The sequence below is a fragment of the Lathyrus oleraceus genome, chromosome 6, assembly GCF_024323335.1.
Source record: "Lathyrus oleraceus cultivar Zhongwan6 chromosome 6, CAAS_Psat_ZW6_1.0, whole genome shotgun sequence".
NCBI classification, from domain to species: domain Eukaryota; kingdom Viridiplantae; phylum Streptophyta; class Magnoliopsida; order Fabales; family Fabaceae; genus Lathyrus; species Lathyrus oleraceus.
The window spans coordinates 31,889,530-31,907,373 of record NC_066584.1 but is presented as its reverse complement, the minus strand read 5'-3'; the positions used below and the strand labels follow the sequence as shown (position 1 = coordinate 31,907,373).

Below are 17,844 nucleotides of genomic sequence, written 5' to 3'. Positions count from 1 at the left end.
ATGATGTTTAGGATCGAAGAACTGGAATAGAACTCTCATCATATCCTCTTTGAAACCGGTGGTAACTAAATTGAGGAGAGAACCATGTTTCTTGATGAACTGAGCATGATCGGGAAGCTCTGACACTAAATTCTTGAGTTGCGGAGAGATCGCTACAAGATTGATCCGGATGGTCTTCCTGGAAGCCATAGCCTATTTAACAGGGCAAAGTTAAATCCCTAAGTCCTTGAAATGGTTAGTACAATGTCATGATGTCATGATGTTATGATGTTATGATGTTATGATGTTAAGTAAGGAATAAACACAAACAAGTCACGCCGTAATCATTCCTAGGTTTTAAGGCTTGCATGAGTTCCATAGGTAAGTACCCTCCCCACTAAAGTTTGGTTGGTTCCACCTGTCCTAGAATAGTAACCGGGTTCTAAAAGGATCTCAAATCATCGACCTTTCCTTAAGTCCACTTCAGTGCAACACCAAGCGGTTGACCAAAATTTCCCTAAAGTCCAATCTCAAAGAGTGTAGTATCGAGTATCAACCAACCCCAGTCGGAACCGAAGTCAGTTATCTCACTACTTTCTAATGGCTAGGATGAGTCAATTAGGGTTCTAAAGGTCTGGTTAATGCTTTGATGACACCACGCAGACGCCAAATTTTTCCTCAAGTAAACATGAGGAACATCAGGACATCTAAAGTGTCACATTAACCGTAGCCATCATTTTAACCATTCCAGTATACGCCGGACAGTCGCGATGATCTCTTGCTACTTACCTAAGGTACACTAGATCCGGGTGTAGGATCTTTCACTCAAGCATAGAATACCCAAACAATCCCTTAAAAGTAAATCAGACGAAGGACCAATCCGAAAACATAAATTACCTTATTTTTTAAGGCAACCTCTCTTTTTAAGTTCCCCAGCAGAGTCGCCAGTTCTGTTATACGGTGAACTGACTTTTGTGTTTTTGCTTTGGAAAGCAAATGTCGCGGATAGCAAGAGTCACCACCGACTTTTCTTTTATCCAATAAGGAAAGGCGGAAAAGAACAGGAAAGACCTTGATTATAGATTTTGAGTTCGGGAGGTACATTATACAAAGGGAAGGTGTTAGCACCCTTTGTATCCATGGTTATCCATGGGCTCTTAATTGCTTAGCTCACTTATGTTTTCCTTGTTCGAGAAAGTGTTTGAGAATTGTGGTGTGTTTAGAAAATATTTGAATGAAGAGTTTAACTTTATAATGATTCTTGTACGAATGTATACAAAGTGTTTATCTCGTTTGATTTTGAAAGATGTTTAGAAAAATATAACTCGGCGATGATTCTGGTGCGAATGTACACCAAGTGGTGATTTTCTAAAAGATGTTTTGAAAAGTGGGAGGTGTGAAAAGTATTTTAAGCTGCGAGCAAGCATTTAAGAGTTATACTTCACCAGGGTCTTTATAGGTATTTCCTATCCTTATGAGGGTAAAACTGTCCTTACTATTGAGAAGTAAGTAGTCTTATCCTTTGGATGTAAAGGGACATCGTAGGGTCGTCGATTGGTCATTGAAGGCAACATTTGTAAGGATACCTTAGCATTCAAAGGGACGATCATCATTTAACCGTAGGCTACCACGAAGGGTCATCGAGGGACAAAGTCATGTATTCGAAGGCAACATTCGAGGGACTATGATGATTTAACCGAAGGGTCTTTGCTAAGGGTATCCTTGCATTCGCGGGACATGGCCGTAATATCGTAAGGCAACAAAGAGAGGGCCCAGAGAGAGGCAACAGATCATATGTTCGAAGGCAATGTAACCAGTCAAGTAATTAAAATGAATTTTCCCAAGGGTATCCCACAAATAAAGTGGAATACCTAGCGAACTGTCTCTTCAGGAGTATGTGAACCCTCACAAAAATTCAACAAACGGGTTAGAACACCAAGCTAGGGTGCAACCAAGAGTTGCACCAAACAAAAGAATCACAGCAATAATAGTGTCAGGCAAACAGCGTGTAGATGCAATAGAAAACATGTCAATCCAGTACAAAACATATTAGAATGAAAATGAAAAAAACAAATACTGTCATGTTCGCTACTGCCTCGCCTAGCGAAGGCTTGGCGAACCCTCGCTACATGTTCGCTCAGCGAAGTGCTGGCGAACGACTGCGGGTTTTGGGTTCTTCTTTGATAACAGTGCGATTTCAGGAACCCTAAACCCTATGGCATCCATTACAGAAATTACATGGTTAAACATTCAAGATATTGTGTTACACATTCATGCATACTTAAAACCATATGCAAAACCTAATGAGAAATTCAATCATAATGCCTCATGTCTTTGCAGATATCAAATTAGGAGCATAAAATTAGTGGGGGTGTGGCAAACCTGTTTGCAATTGCAATTGCACCGTTGAACTTGCAGATTACTCTTATGGTTTGTACCAGATTGAGTTGGGCGGAGGTAACCTTTGTGCAGATGGGTTTCCTTCGGGGTATCCGGGGGTTACTCTGAATTCTCTTCGTTAGCCTTCAGGGTTTTTCCGGTTGCCTCTATTAGGGTTTGCTTGTTCCCTCTCTGTCCTCCTTCTATCTCTGTCTGTCTCTCCTTCTGTGTATGAAGTTCTGGTATTTATAATAATTGTGTCTTGGTGGGCTCAGAATCAAGCCCAAAACTTTTTGGTATTCGTGAGCTCGTTAGGCGAGTGAGGTAGCGAAGGATTCGCCTAGCGAAGGGTTTGCTCGCCTAGCGAGCATGCCAATTTAGGTTATCTTCTGGATTTGGTAACCTGTGCGCTGGACCCCTGTTCCTTTAACATTAATGTCTTGAAAATGGATTAGAATGTCTTGAAAAATGTCCTGAACACTTAACGGGCAAATTTTGGGGTATGACACATAGGCTAAAGACTCAAGACTCCTCATAAAAAGTCTGAACCAATCCCTAACTAAGCTGGTGACAACTATCTGACTAGGCTTATCTTTCTTACTATTCATCCCAATAAGTCTATCTTACAGACATTCCCCAACTAAATTGGTTACAATCCCTAAGTAAGCTTATTTCAATAAGTAGGCTCACTAAAATTTCCCCAATGGACTTTCTCTCAAAGTCTCGTTTATAATGTGCTCCTTAACAATCTCTCCATGGAGGATTTCTTCTAGAACCTTCATTAGCATAGGATCATTATGAAAACCCATGATAACTCGATCACAAGCAACCTTACGTATCCCCAACAAATCAGCTATCTGCATCATAATCCTCGCATTAGTAACAGTCGGTTTATTCCAATATCCATATTGGTCATTCTTACTCCAACCCTGAGTTGGCCGCCTCTCATTTTTAACTAAGATTCGGATCCCCGTGTTGGTTTGAGCCTCGTCTATAACCATTTCAAATATTCATTCCTTGTGGACCTTTATCAACCCATCGATTGAAAACAGTTTTTATTAACCCAACGATCAAAGTTCATCAACCCATCAGTTGAAAGCAGTTTGTATTGACCCATCGGTCAAATTTCATCAACCCATTCGTTGAAAGCATTTTTATTGACGCATCACTCAAAGTTCATCAACCCATCGGTTGAAAATAGTTTTTATTGACACATCAGTCGAAGTTAATCAACCCAATGGTTGAAAGCAATTTTTTGTTAACCCATTGGTCCAAGTTCATCAATCCATCAGTTGAAAGCAATTTTTATTGACCCATCAGTCAAAGTTCGTCAACCCAGTAGTTGAAAGAATTTTTTTGTTGACCCATCAGTCAAAGTTCATAAACCCATCGGTTGAAAACAATTTTTTATTGACCCATCGGTCAAAGTTAATCAACCCATCGGTTGAAGATAATTTTTCATTCACCCATTGGTCAAAATTACTTTAAAGTGGATCTAAATTAATCCATCGGTTGAAGATGGTCTTTTACTTCCATAAACTCATTGGTTGAAGACGTGTATTTTGAACACTTCAATCATCCCTGACATCATCCAGAACATTCACGTATCTCTGGTCCATCTAGGAACTTCCCCATTATCTGGTCCATCCGAAAATTCATCCATTATATCTAGCCAGTCTAGAAATTCTTCCATTATATCTAGCCCGTTCGAAAACTTCTCCATTATCTGGTCCATCATGAATTTTTTCCATTATATTTGGCTTCGTCCAAAATCATTCCATTACCTCTGGTCCATCTGGAACGCTTCGATTAGACTTGGCCTCGTCCAGAATCGTTTCTCCGGCCTCTAGTCCGTCCGAAACACTTGAATCATCTATGGCCTCGTCAATAACATTTCATTCTCTTGACACTTGTTCATCCTGTTCTCTTTGGCGTCCTCGCTACATCCAAGCGGAGGACCCAATTCATTCCAAGTCCTACCCAGGGATCGTTAGGATAAAATCAAGATTCAAAGATACAACATTAATCTGGGGATGGGTGTCTGCCCACATATCCCCAACGAAGTTAGTCCTTCATATAAATTATTTCACCACCATGTTCCTCTTAAGAGACAACATCGGGGTATTCCTGTATTTAATTATCCTCCACCATGAACATGCAAAAACTTCGTCCTTCGCACTCTCGAGTCAAAGAGCAATTAAATAAGGGTAGTTGTCATACCCCAATTTTGTCCAGACATTTACCATTACATGGGTTTTAGTTGCATTCTATCTCAAATGAATGAGATGACTGATTTGATAGTGAAGTGAAAATTAAATCATATCAAATCAAATAAAATCAGATACAAAATTTCTAATATAACAAATTAAATCCAATTCTTGACCTAATGCTTACACTATAAATGAGACCTAAAATTTTAATGAAATTCATCTACGGTTTCAGAAATTCAGTATCCTAAAATTGTTGTTCTTCACATCGAAGAAGAACAACAACTAACCCTAATCTAAGCTTCAGCCATCCCTCCAACAAAGTTCCAATAAGTAGTCCCTCACACCAAAGGAAAACAAGAAGATAAGTAAAAAACAATTCATACAAAATAATAAGGAGAAAGAACAGAGAAAATGAGAGAAAGATAACGAAGTCTTCCCGTGGAGTTCTTCCCCCGATAACTTTAGGATTGATAATCTCTTTACCTTTTTTTCTTGATATGTTGTTGCGTTTAGGGGTGGCAAAACGGGCTCGGCCCGCGGGGCATGCCTGTTTTGCCCGCACTTTTGTGCGGGGCGGGCCAAGGATTTAGGCCCTCACCCTCAAATGTGTCTGCCCCGCCCCGCCCCGTTTTTTTCGCGGGCTTTTGCGGACATGTATATTTACATAAATTTTTGTATTTTTAGGCTTAAAGAGTGCAGTGCCCGCGGGCTTTCCCCGCCCGCCCTCACGTTTTTGCGGGGCGGATCTAAGTTTTAGGCCCACATCCTCAATTATGACCGCCCCGCCCCGTTTTTTTGCGGGCTTTTGCGGGGTGGGCCTAAACGGGACGGGCATGCCCGTTTGCCACCCCTAGTTGTGTTGTATGCTACTCGTAATATCCTGTAAATAAAACTATAAAACTCACATAAATTTCTCTTTGTGCATAGTAACTAGTAACTAGTAGAAACCATAATATTATAAATATCATAAATCTTTTTTTTTAACTAATATCAAAACAAATATCATAAATCTTTTTTAAAACTAATACCATAAATCTTTATTAAAACTAATATCATAAATCTTTTTTTAACTAATATCATAAATCCTTTTTTAAAACTAATATCATAATTTTTTTTTAAACTAATATCATAAATCTTTTTTAAAAACTAATATCATCAAACAAAATAACCATTTTTTAAAAACAAGTATCATGAATGAAATTAATTATTTTACTAACATGAGTGAAAGTTTGTAAACAAAGTCACGGATAACTACCTATAATTTGTAATCTATCTCTTTTACGATAGTATCCCTTAAACTTTTGACTTTCAACTCTATTATTACTATTAATATTAGTGATTATAATTTTTCTAAAATTTCTTAAAACATTGTTTTTAATATACCGTAGCCCCCAATTTAATATTTTATTGTGCGTGACATTTCTAAAACTATTAGGGTTAGTTTATTTCTTCTATTTTTTTTTACAATAATAATAATGATATTTAATTGGTCTTTAAATTTACTTATTATTTTTTTTTGGGCCAATAGTATTTTCTTTTCTAGGTTTAAGTATTTTTTTTCTTTATTCCATATTTTTGAAGTTGAATTTAACTTACCTTTAAACAAACTTTTTTTCTTATTATTTATTGATTTACTTATTTTGTTTTTTGTTTTAATAAATAAATATTAAATAATATACCCCTAGTTTTAATTATGGTTTTAATTTTATTAATTGATTTAATTATTTAGTTAATATAAGCCGTCTTTTTAACTTGGTCTTAAATTTAGTTGCTAGTATAATATTTAATTTAATCAATTTAACTAATTTATCAATTTGTTAGTTCAATTATAAAAATATACAAAAACAATGAAAAGCATTAAAAACTATCTATTTAGACTTAATTTCATAAAAAAAAATGGACTACTTAAACTTTTACATTTATTTTTTCTTTAAATCCAAAATTTCAACAAATAATTTTTTTTTGTATAAATAACTTTCCATGTCATATACAAAAATTAAATTATATTGTAAATCAAATTAATTCTCAATTTATTTACAAATAAAGTGGATACACATCCACTATATCTTTAAGTGATGAATTGATTAGTGCTTGTTGCATCGATCGATTACTTAAGATCGAAACACCATAAAATCAACTCAACTCATTAAATTAATCTTTTCGCCCCGAGCGACAAATCAACTTATTTTACCCCGTGCATATAATTCTAAACCAAGATAGATGATTTTCACATACTAAAATCAACAAACTAACAAAACTGCGAACTACAATGACTCTGGTTCCCTCATTGCTTGATGAGAAATACGTAGGCACAAAGTTGCGAAACCAATGTGAGTCCCCTAATTTAAAACTAACTATTCTTCCATTTTATTCCTTTGTAGTTACTTTTTTCCTAAGTAAATAAGAAGCAAGTATGGACGATAGATGCAAACATACCTTTAACAAACTTAAACCCTAGACTAGAGAAGGTTCTTGTTAAGTACAACGGATGTGCGAGGTGCCTAAGACATTTTCCTCACTTAACTGACTTCGGAATCCATATTAGGTTGTGATAACCATCTTATCCTTTCCTTTAGGGTTTTATCATTATTTCCCCTATTCCGTAGGAATGGATAAAATATGATGGCGACTATGTGATTTTTCCCGCCGCGACATACCCTAAATTGAAAAAAAAGTTTAGAGATGCATCTTCGTATATTATTTGAGTTTATTTGAAAATGCAACTCCAAAATACCCCTTGTACTCAATTGAGATGTTTTATATTTAATGAGCCAATTAAATAAACAACTCGGTGATATTTCTTGAGATGCATATCCAGAAATGTCAAGCGGGAAATTGGATAAAACACCACATTGCATGATCTTCTTCTTCATGCTAAAAAATATCCTCAATTTTCAAAACCCTTACAAAATTTATCTCATTCATAATCAAGTTTTCAATACCAAAGCATCAATTTTTTTATTTCATCAAATCAAAGAGAACAAAAGAAGTTGAAGTTGTAGGTAAAGTTCATTCATTTCATCCATCATTTTTTGCATTAATCTGATATTTAAACTGAAAAAATAACGTTGAGTCCGGATATGTATCTTTGAATAAATTTTGGTGTGGTCAGGAGATGCATATCCGGATTTGCATGATACTTTGAGTTTTAAAGTTTTTTTGTTCTTCTATTTTTGGTGTCATTAGATACGGTGCACCTGATTGTGTTTCTCAAAGCTATTGTGAGTGTGGATGTTAAACCGGTTGACGTGAAACATGATACTAAATTGGATGAAGTCAATGATGAAGTTAAACTGGGTGCTTGAACAGTCATTGTTGAGGTAGATGTTCGTGAACAATTTACGAATAAACAAGAGTGTATTGTTCGTGAAAATATGCTACAATGAGTCTATATGGAGACCGTGGAATTATGGTTTTGAGTTAGGACAAAAAACTCACTGAATATTGAATTAGGGTACGTTACAAAGACGCATCTCCAAATTTAACTCTTTACGTATAGAAATGCATTTCCCAACCTATTTTTAACAAAATATGAGTTTCACTACAATTCCAATAGAGGTGTGTGTGGAAAAGATGCATCAAGAGATGCATCTTCAGACGCTAGAATCATTTATGACTTTTCACGATGGTGCGGGAGCATCCATAAGAATGGAAAAAACATTTCCATTATATAAAAGAGGTGTAAATAATATCCCGAAATTGAAAAACAAAAGTCCAAATAAAAGGCCTAAAGAACATTGGTAATTTTGCGGAAAGGTCTTTTAACATTGGACAAATATTTAGTTATCGCTATGTTCCTTTTAAAATGGGTTTCCACATTGCCAGTGAATGCATAATGGCACTAGTTATTTTCTTTGTCAAATTAATCTTCGTGAAAACTCTTAGAATAAATTATGAGTTTAATTTGTCACAATATTGGATACATAAACCTTAATAGCGAAATATCCATTTATTCCTTTCACTTTATGCATATTGGGAGCCATCTCTCGCGCTATTATAATGTTCTTGTGAATATGTGTTTTTGGAACAAAGTCGATTTAACAACGAGATACAATAATGCATAAGCGATCTTTTAACCTTCCGACAACCCCCTTATTAACAATATTGTAAGTATTATAACATAGATATAATTGGAGAAAATTATTCAAAAATTACAATTGCATAATTTTAGGAATCAAACAAATATTTTTTTGACTTACCAGAAAATCCATATGGATTAGGGGTCTTTCAAGGATTCATATTAGAGAGAGTCCTTTTAATTGCCTCATCTTTGATGTTTGCAACTAATCTCTCTATAACACAAGTCTTCAACGCGGAGTAAGTAATACGAGATTGAAACCATAAACAATGGTTTTGCTCCAAATAAAAATGATATTTATAAAACTTATTTACTATACTAGAAAGATTATTTCGATTTTTATTGCTAACCTTTATTCATCTCTAGGTATAAGAAAGTTGTACACCTTGACACTTTTACAAATTCTATGACCAATAAACTTGAGTTAGCATATAATACTCAATAGATAATCTTGAAATTTCACCCCACACAATAACTTTTTTAATAATCTTCGTTGTTCGATGAAAATCAAAGATGAATGAAGGTTCATCCATAATTGTGTCATATTAATCATCCTCGTGAGAAAAAGTGAGAAAAAATAATCATTTCTTCAATAGATTATTTTAATAACATACATTCTCACTTAAAGATGTTTCAGTCAGATCTCCAATTCATCTGATTTTACTCCTTAATGACTTCATAGTCACATTTTTTTTCACGACCATAATTTATTTTTTCTTCATATTCACACAATAAAAAATTCGATATTCATAGTTGACCATTATCCAATCCTCAATTTTCAATCTACCATCTTTTTCATCATATTCATTGTCTATTGTATCTTCCTCAACATTTGAGGAAACATGCATTCTCTATTTCACCTCATCACTCCCTAAGACTTTGTCGGAGATTTTGGAGGGAAATGCAAGTGAAGCCTTTGAAAAAATAAGAGATGAAGTGGAAATAATTGAAGAATTTAATAGATGATGTCTCTGGAGGAGTTATTTTGCTTCATAACACAAAATCTTTATAATAATATAGAAAATCTAAAAAGTTATGTTGGATGAGGGGATGAGAGGGTTAGGGTAAGGTGGGGGTATGAGTGGAATTAGACAACCTCTCCAAATCTAATCCATATTATTATTATAATTTAGATATTTAAAATATGTCAATAATACATATTTATTTATCATTATATATAAAAACCCTCTTTTAAAAATAATTAAAAATTTATCTAATTTTTTCTCTAACCATCCCCTCTTAAAGCTTTTTTTCCTTTCAAAGTTTCAACAAATTCTAAAGCTTTATTCTTATACGACCTCATTCCTTACGTCTTCTCACCATCTACCATACCACCCACAACGTCACCATAGTTTTGTAACAAAGATAAATGTTTAGCAAAGTTTATCTTCCTCGTCTTATGAGTTTATATGAGCATCATTGTTTTAATCAAACATAGTGCTAGTGTTTTCCATGTTATTCGATCCAAATAATCAAACCAGGACAACATTTCCTAATTATATATGATATGGAGTTGGATTGTATAAAAGGGGTGTAAATAGCATCCCAAAATTGAAAAATAAAAGCCCAAATAAAAAGCCCAGAGAACATCAGTAAACTGCGGGAAGGCCTTTTTAGTTACACTACACTCCTGCACTCTTTACTAACGCCGCACCGAAGATTGATTCAAACCTCATCGGATTCTCCTTACTACGCTACGCTTGCTGGGATCGATCGAAAACAAAACCAAACTCAGGCAAAGCAAAGTTCAATCCAAAATCAAATCTAAAACCCTAAAAGTGCAGAAACTAGTTACTACAAACCCTAGCCATCACCACAATCCACTTCCTGCATCGTCATCCTCGCCACTCCATCTTGCTCGCTTCCAATCAATGTATGCATCCCATCAAATAGGTTTCTTCGCCTTTCTTCATTTTCTATTCTTTTCAATATGCGCCATAAATGTACGAATCTAATGTTATTATCACATCACATAGTAACAATACCAGTTATCGTCATCGTTATTATTGTTATTTTATTTTCAGATGATTTCAAGTTCTATATGAGAGAGTAATAAATTGAGCAAGGTGAGTGAATGGCAACGAGTGCAATTTTACTTGTTGCTTGTGGGGAACAGCATTTGTTGCCGACGCCAATGACGACACATATCACTTTTCTAAGATATTTGAATCGGACTATTCAGTCCATCAACCAACGATTTGCTCACATTTTCTGCTCCCAGGACGGAGATGTCGAACATGTCAGGTAGTTTCTTCAATTCACTTATGTATGTTTTTTTATTAAGCTGCACCAAAACCATGGCAAACTGTGATCATCAATGAACTTGATTTGGGTATAATTGAGTTTAAACTTGAAGTTATATATGTTCCTAGTTTTGTACTCTAAATGTAAGTTGCATTATTTGAGTCTATATAGTGGCATAAGCACTTATGAGACTATTTGGTTGAGCTTATCAAAACAGCTTATGACATTATCTTTAAGTTGTTTTCAGACCAGTTCCATAAGCTCGTTGCAATAGCCTATGAAAACAGTTTATATATATTTAAAGCAATTTGATTTTTTTAATTTATCTTTTTGTTATAGAAATAGCTTATACATGAGCACTTATGTGATAAGAGTTTATGATATAAATGTTTAATTAAGTTGTTTATTCAAATAGAGCGTAAGTGTCTGTCGTTGGTTTGATCGTTTGACAAATGTGATCAATCAACTTTATTTTGTAAAATTCATTTCGTTATGACCTTTAGTCTTACTTTGGAATGAAAGTTAATTTTGATGTGAGGTAGTCAATTCTATCATATTTTACTGTGACTCCATGCACACCTTTTCTAAGATTCAACCTTAGATTTGATTCATGTCGCTGTGTTGTTGATTTTGGGCTTCTTAATGGTTGGTTGTAGGATTTTACGTGAAGACGGTTTCGAGAGAAAATGCCAACTAAATGCTCAAGATTGTTCGCTCCATGACAAGAGTTTTGGTGGTGAGAAGAAAGGCCAACATGCTGTTTTCAATGTGTTGGATACTATGCTAATATCTAGTCTAGAGCGTCTGAAGATTATGAGGTTAGCTTTGATGTCATCAGCATTTTCAGAAGAAAGATGTTACAGATTCTGAACCGAATGACACTTTTGGTTATTACATTAATATTGCAGGGAAAATATATCTTTGGTAAAGATAGGTCTTCAGGGATATGCATGTGAATGTAACAATGCTAAAAATGCAGCCACCATAAGGTTTTTGTGCTTGGAAGGGAAATTGGTAGCTGCCCTGAGGCTTCGGAGAAGAATGGCTCAAACAGGTATTCTCCCTGACGTGTATACCCACAACCATATTGTAAATGGGCTATGCAAATTTGGTCTTATGGAGAAGGCAGGTTGGCTTGTTAGAGAGATGTCTGAATCTGGTCCTCGTCCCAACTGCGCCACTTACAACACTTTAATTAATGGCTATTGTGCTGTAAATAGTATAAAAAAAGCTTTGGATCTGTTCACAACTATGTCCAATACTGGTATTCAGCCAAACAGGGTTACTTGTAACATTCTTGTACATGCGTTGTGTGAGAAAGGTCTTCTGACGAAAGCTAGAAAGATGCTTGAAGAAATACTAAATGATGATAATGGCAAAGTTATACCTGATTTAGTTGCCTCAACTATATTTATGGATAAGTACTTTAAGAATGGGGAAATTAACTGGGCTCTTGGTCTTTGGAATGAAATGATTCAAAAGTGTACAAGAGTAGATGTTGTTGCTTATAATGTTCTTATCAATGGACTCTGCCTGAATCAGCAGGGGAATCTTGCATATGGATATGCATGTGAGATGCTTAAGAATGGTTTCACTCCTGATGTTTTTACTTATAATATTCTTATTGGTGCTCTTTGCAAGGAAAGAAAAATTAGTGAAGCTGGCTATATTCTTGGAGTTATGTCTAAAATGGGAATTATGCCTGATCAAATTTCATACAGGATTATGATTCAAGGCCTTTGTTTGAATGGAGACATTGTGAGAGCAAAAGACTTGCTTTTGTGTATGTTAAATAATTTTATGGTGCCCAAGCCTATTGTATGGAACCTAATAATTGACTTTTATGGAAGATGCGAAGATCTTAGAAATGCTTTTTTTACAAGAGATCTGATGTTGGCTTTTGGTGTTCTCCCCAATGTATTTACTTATAATGCTTTAATTCTTGCACAATTGAAGAGTGGAAATGTCCATGATGCTCGATATCTGAAGGAAGAGATGCCTGCAAAAGGTCTTCGTCCTGATGTGGTTACGTATAACTTGTTGATAGGTGGTGCCTGTAATATAGGAGATATCGATTTAGCTCGTCAACTATATGATGAGATGATGCAGAAGGGGTGTGAACCCGATTTAATAACTTATACTGAATTTATTAGGGGGTTTTGTATTAGAGGTAACATTAAAGATGCAGAAGAGCTTTATGCTAGAATACTGAAATCTGGTTTATTGAATGATCATGTTCCAGTTCAGATTCTTTTTAATATGTACTGCAAATTGGGGGAACCAATCAAGGCATTTAACTTTTATCAAGACTGGCTGGAAAGTAAACAGGATAGTAATTGTGGCTAAAGCCCCTATCAGGCTTATGACTTTGAGTTCGATGTTCTGGGAAAGAAGTCCATGTTTCCCTGAAAGTCACTATTTTTCTAAAATTCCGACTTTTCATTCAAATACCAGATGTTCTCAGATTGTGGCACATATGGCTAATGAACTCTCCAGGTCAGTGTTGATATTTTATCAGAACATCATTTATTTTCATTGAGATGATTGCATCTGTCTCAGTCTACTTGATAAATATGTATCCTAAAACTTAAGGAAGCGGATTTATGGTTGGAATTTTTTTTCTAGATTTGTGTATTATGTTTTAGCACTGTTGAATTTACTAGTTGGTTGATTCTGGATAAATTGCATTTAGGAAGGTTGAACAACCGTATAATTGATCTTATAGTAAAAGGAACCATATATAACACAAACTAGTAGTATTATAAGCTTCCAGTTTTAGTTTTCATCTTTTCTAATCTTCCTTCCTCTGTCATCTTGTCTTTTTGGTTTTGGAAAATTCTTTATGCCAAGTATGAACTTTGTACTTCTGTCTCATGGGAATGTAGGCCTTGGTAGTCCGGAGTTTGGCCAGGAGCAAATGCAACCAATTTTATTTTATTTCCAAAGTTGATCCATAGTGACAATGTACATGCAGTGTATATAGGAGTATGTTCTACTTTGTATTATTATTAATGAGAGATTTTACTCTTCTATATTGAATATTTGGTAAAGTGAGAAAATCAATGGTTGATATTTCAGCTATCCATGATTTGATATGTATGTGTATATAATATCAACCATTAGTTTGCTCATCAATAGTTTGAACTCCCTCACTTTACTCTATAAAGTGAGTTGTTCACTTTAGAAGAGGCAAAACTATTAATGAGAATGCTTTAATCAGCCTTTAGAATGAATGGCTTATTTTATAATTGATACTGAACCTAACCATATAGAACTATAAATACATTTTGGTAAGCTTCACTCTAAATACACATATGAGTGCCACACGGTAAAACAAGTTAAGATGAACCTACCTGTTCAATTATTTTTGCGTTTTCAGCTTCCAGAGCAATTTCCCAACCAAAAACGTATATCCATATGCTCATGAATTAAAAGGTTTTGTCTGTCCCTGAAATATTTGATGTTTGACCTCGTGAAAGTGTGTGAGAAAATAAAATGGTTTCTAATGAAATGTTCATAAATTTTTATTTTTATTTTTACAGAATAGAACTTTTTAGTGCAAATGAGAGGGAAAATACAATTTGGGTGAAGACTAATACCCTTTCTCATTCATATATGACAAGAAACAAGAAATGTTCAAAATACTGTCAGGTTGGCACGTCTCTGCATGTCAGAGTAGGGAGGTAACATCACTGAAGCAACCATTAGCAAAACAGCAGAGAGGACACTCTCATAAGCACAATCATATCCAGAAACAAGTTTTGCAGGCAAAGTGTGCTTATTCCTTAAAAGAGGAAAAGAAAGAAGTGCATTAACCATGCGCCCGAATATGTAAGTTTCTTTTTCTTTTACTTAAACCTTTACATCAAACCATCATTATGTTAACTTTCACTTCATTTGTCAGGCACCACCTCAACAATGACAGTTAGTCCCGTTGGAATGTATAGATGCTAGTATTACCTAATTGAGTAAAACATAATGGAATTTGCTCATTCAAATTTTAAAGCAATCATTTTGTTGAATCTTTTTTCTTATTTGCTCAACTTAATGAGGAATGGAAGTTATGGATTTTCTTATTTGCTCAACTTAATGCTTCGTTTCTGTCTAAGAAAATATTTAATTTATTCATATTTGCATTGATCCCAGTAGTCATAACCTTTTTATATTGTTTAGAAGGAGCAATTGGAAGAAATGATGCTTCACTACATGGAGATAATGTAAGAAATGACAGTAAACTATAATATGTACCACTGCCAGGTGTTGGCCAATTGGATGTAACAAAAAGCCAATTGAAGGAAAATGATATTTGTTACTAAGAGGTAATTACAAGACTGATGCACGAAAACATAGTTTTTTTAAACTGCATTATGTTGAATGGCCCTTGCAAATTTGCATGGTTCTAAATTTTTTGTTTGCAGTTGCACGGATTTGTAAGCCTGCGTATCTATTTATAGTTTTTATTAATCGATGAGTTAGGATACAGTTTTTTGTGGGTTATGTTCTCTACTTTATTATTTATTTCGTTTGTTACTCATGCATACCATTGGTTTCTTTTAGGTAGCCGAATTGCAAATAATTGGTACTCAACAGCACAATTCAGGTGAAGAACGTATAATTTAGATGAATTATGCTGCACCACACTCTCTAGCTGATAGCAACTTTACATTACCAACCAAAGAACCAATTGGGCCTAGCAACCCAACACACGGGAAGCCCAGAAGAAACGTTTCAAGGCCACCGGGATGGGACCACTATGTCCACCGAAGGAATATGTTCTCTTTTATTAATTATGTTATTTACATTTGTGTTGTCGTGTTGCCATTGACTGAGTACGAGTATTCTGTTAAGTGTATATTGCTACATATGGTGTACGTTTGGTACCTGAAAAAGGCATACCATTAATAACAAACTATTTTCTTTACTTTTTGGAGATACGATCCTGATCTCGAATACATCGAAACATTGAATACAGGATCTTAAATCAATTTGGTGCTTTCATTGCTCTCTTTTGATAACAGCATGCTCCTCTCAGGTTGAATGCCTCGAGGAAGCTGTATCCGACATCCAAAGCCATAAATCCGTCTTCACCAATAAACTTGACAAAGTCATTTCTAAATTGGTCTCACTAAAAACCAATTCTACACACTCAGATTCTGGCGCATTACACACCTATTGCAAGAGCTCCCTTGAATCCAAACCCCACATAAGATTGAAAATTCCAAGTCTTATCATGTGTTGGATTTTCAAGATCACCTAATTTTTTTACTACCACGACACTAGAAAATGATCGAGTTAAGATTGCGCCGTTCTACCTTGAAGGCTCGATTTTTAGCTGGTATTAATGCATGTTTAATAGTGACATGATTCTCTCTTGGTCAGGGTTCCTAATAATGACATGATTCTCTCTTGGTCAGGGTTCCTTCAAGCTTTGGAGCAACGTTTTACACTATCACTCTATGACGACCTAAGTGGTGCATTGTTCAAACTCGTTCAACGCGAATGTGTTAGTTCTTACCTAACAAAATTTGAAAGCTTGGCTAACCAAATCGTGGGACTCCTACCACATTTCTTTTCTTGTAGATGCATTGACCAAACTTTAGGAAGAAAAGTTCATGGATATCCGTCGATCTTTACGCCCACATATTCAACAACGAAGTTCTACACCACCCAAATCTGTATAAGTTCCTAACCTACCGCGCTTTCTGACTCCACCACGAACAACATTCAAATGTCTCACAAAGACAAAGATGACATCCAAACTAGAGTGACGCCTTTGCTATAACTGTGATGAGCGTTACTTGTCTAGCCACCATGTAAGTCACATTGTTTCTTGATTATTGTTGATGACGACGCTGACTTTCCTCTCCTAGACAAAGAACCCTCAACAAAGCTCACATTGGGTCGGTCTGTAGAGTCGGACATTGATTTGGATTCCCCACTAGCATAAATCAGTTTTCACGCGCTTTCGGGCCAAATAACTCCTCAAGCTATTTGGCTCTTGGGCCAAATTAGTGATCATGATGTGGTTGTCTTAATTGATGGGGGAAGTACACACTGTTTTATCTAAGAAAGATTGCCCAATTTCTTTGGTTACCGACCCTACCTTCTCATGGTCTTACCTTTTTAGTTGGTAATGAAATCCAATTACCATGTACCCCACCTGTCATGATGTGAAACTTGGTATTCAGGGTCACACTTTTATTGTGAGCCTACATGTAATGACACTAGGGGTTCAAACCTAGTTTTGGGTGTAACATGGCTTAAAAGTGTGTGCATAATTACCACATACTACTCTAACCTAGTTGTCTCCTCTACCCAAAAATTCCACCCTAATAACCCTTCAAGGCCAGTTGGGTTTAAGTCCTAATGAGATTTCTAACAACCAAATGAAACACATTATTTCAACAAATAGAGTGCATCTTTCTTCCACATCTCATTCAAACCATACCCTTCCCTTTCACCAATCACAAACAGGTAAGCTAATTCACCAAAACTCCAAACACTCCTCATCTGTTTCACTTCATTATTCACCATACCTAGCATCATACCTCATATACGTAACACTGGTCACTTCATTCACGTGGTTGCCAATGCTAATCCTGTTAACGTTTGTCCCTACTACTATCCACATTTCCAAAACCTAGAAATCGAGCACCAGGTTGATGAAATGCTACGCTCTGGGTTGATACGACCTAGTCAAAACCCTTTTTCCACACCCATTTTATAAGTAAAAAATAAAGCCGACATTTTACGTTGTTGTATTGATTACCGCGCTTTGAACACACTCACCATGAAGGATCATTTTCCAATCGCTTTGAACACACTCACCATGAAGGATCATTTTCCAATATCCACTATTGAGGAAATTATGTATGAGCTTGGTCATGCTTGTTTGTTCTTCCACCTTGACTTGGCACATGGGTTTCATCAAATTCATATGAAAAAAATGGGATA

General features: G+C 35.5%; 1 protein-coding gene across 3 annotated transcripts; it reads left to right on the top strand.

The window, feature by feature from the left end:
* The first annotated feature begins 10,266 nt into the window (after nucleotides 1–10,266).
* Nucleotides 10,267–15,811, top strand: LOC127095934 (pentatricopeptide repeat-containing protein At5g24830). Of its 3 annotated transcripts, none has more exons than XM_051034571.1 (7): nucleotides 10,267–10,539; nucleotides 10,671–10,890; nucleotides 11,547–11,708; nucleotides 11,799–13,386; nucleotides 14,433–14,721; nucleotides 15,064–15,209; nucleotides 15,448–15,811. In XM_051034571.1, the coding sequence occupies exons 2-4, from the start codon at nucleotides 10,721–10,723 to the stop codon at nucleotides 13,234–13,236; spliced, it is 1,770 nt and encodes a 589-aa protein (XP_050890528.1). In that variant the 5' UTR covers nucleotides 10,267–10,539; nucleotides 10,671–10,720; the 3' UTR covers nucleotides 13,237–13,386; nucleotides 14,433–14,721; nucleotides 15,064–15,209; nucleotides 15,448–15,811. The 3 variants fall into 3 exon arrangements, with proteins under 3 accessions (XP_050890528.1, XP_050890529.1, XP_050890527.1); XM_051034572.1 differs by having other exon boundaries at nucleotides 10,268–10,519; nucleotides 14,542–14,721; XM_051034570.1 differs by having other exon boundaries at nucleotides 10,268–10,519.
* Nucleotides 15,812–17,844: the final 2,033 nt, after the last annotated feature.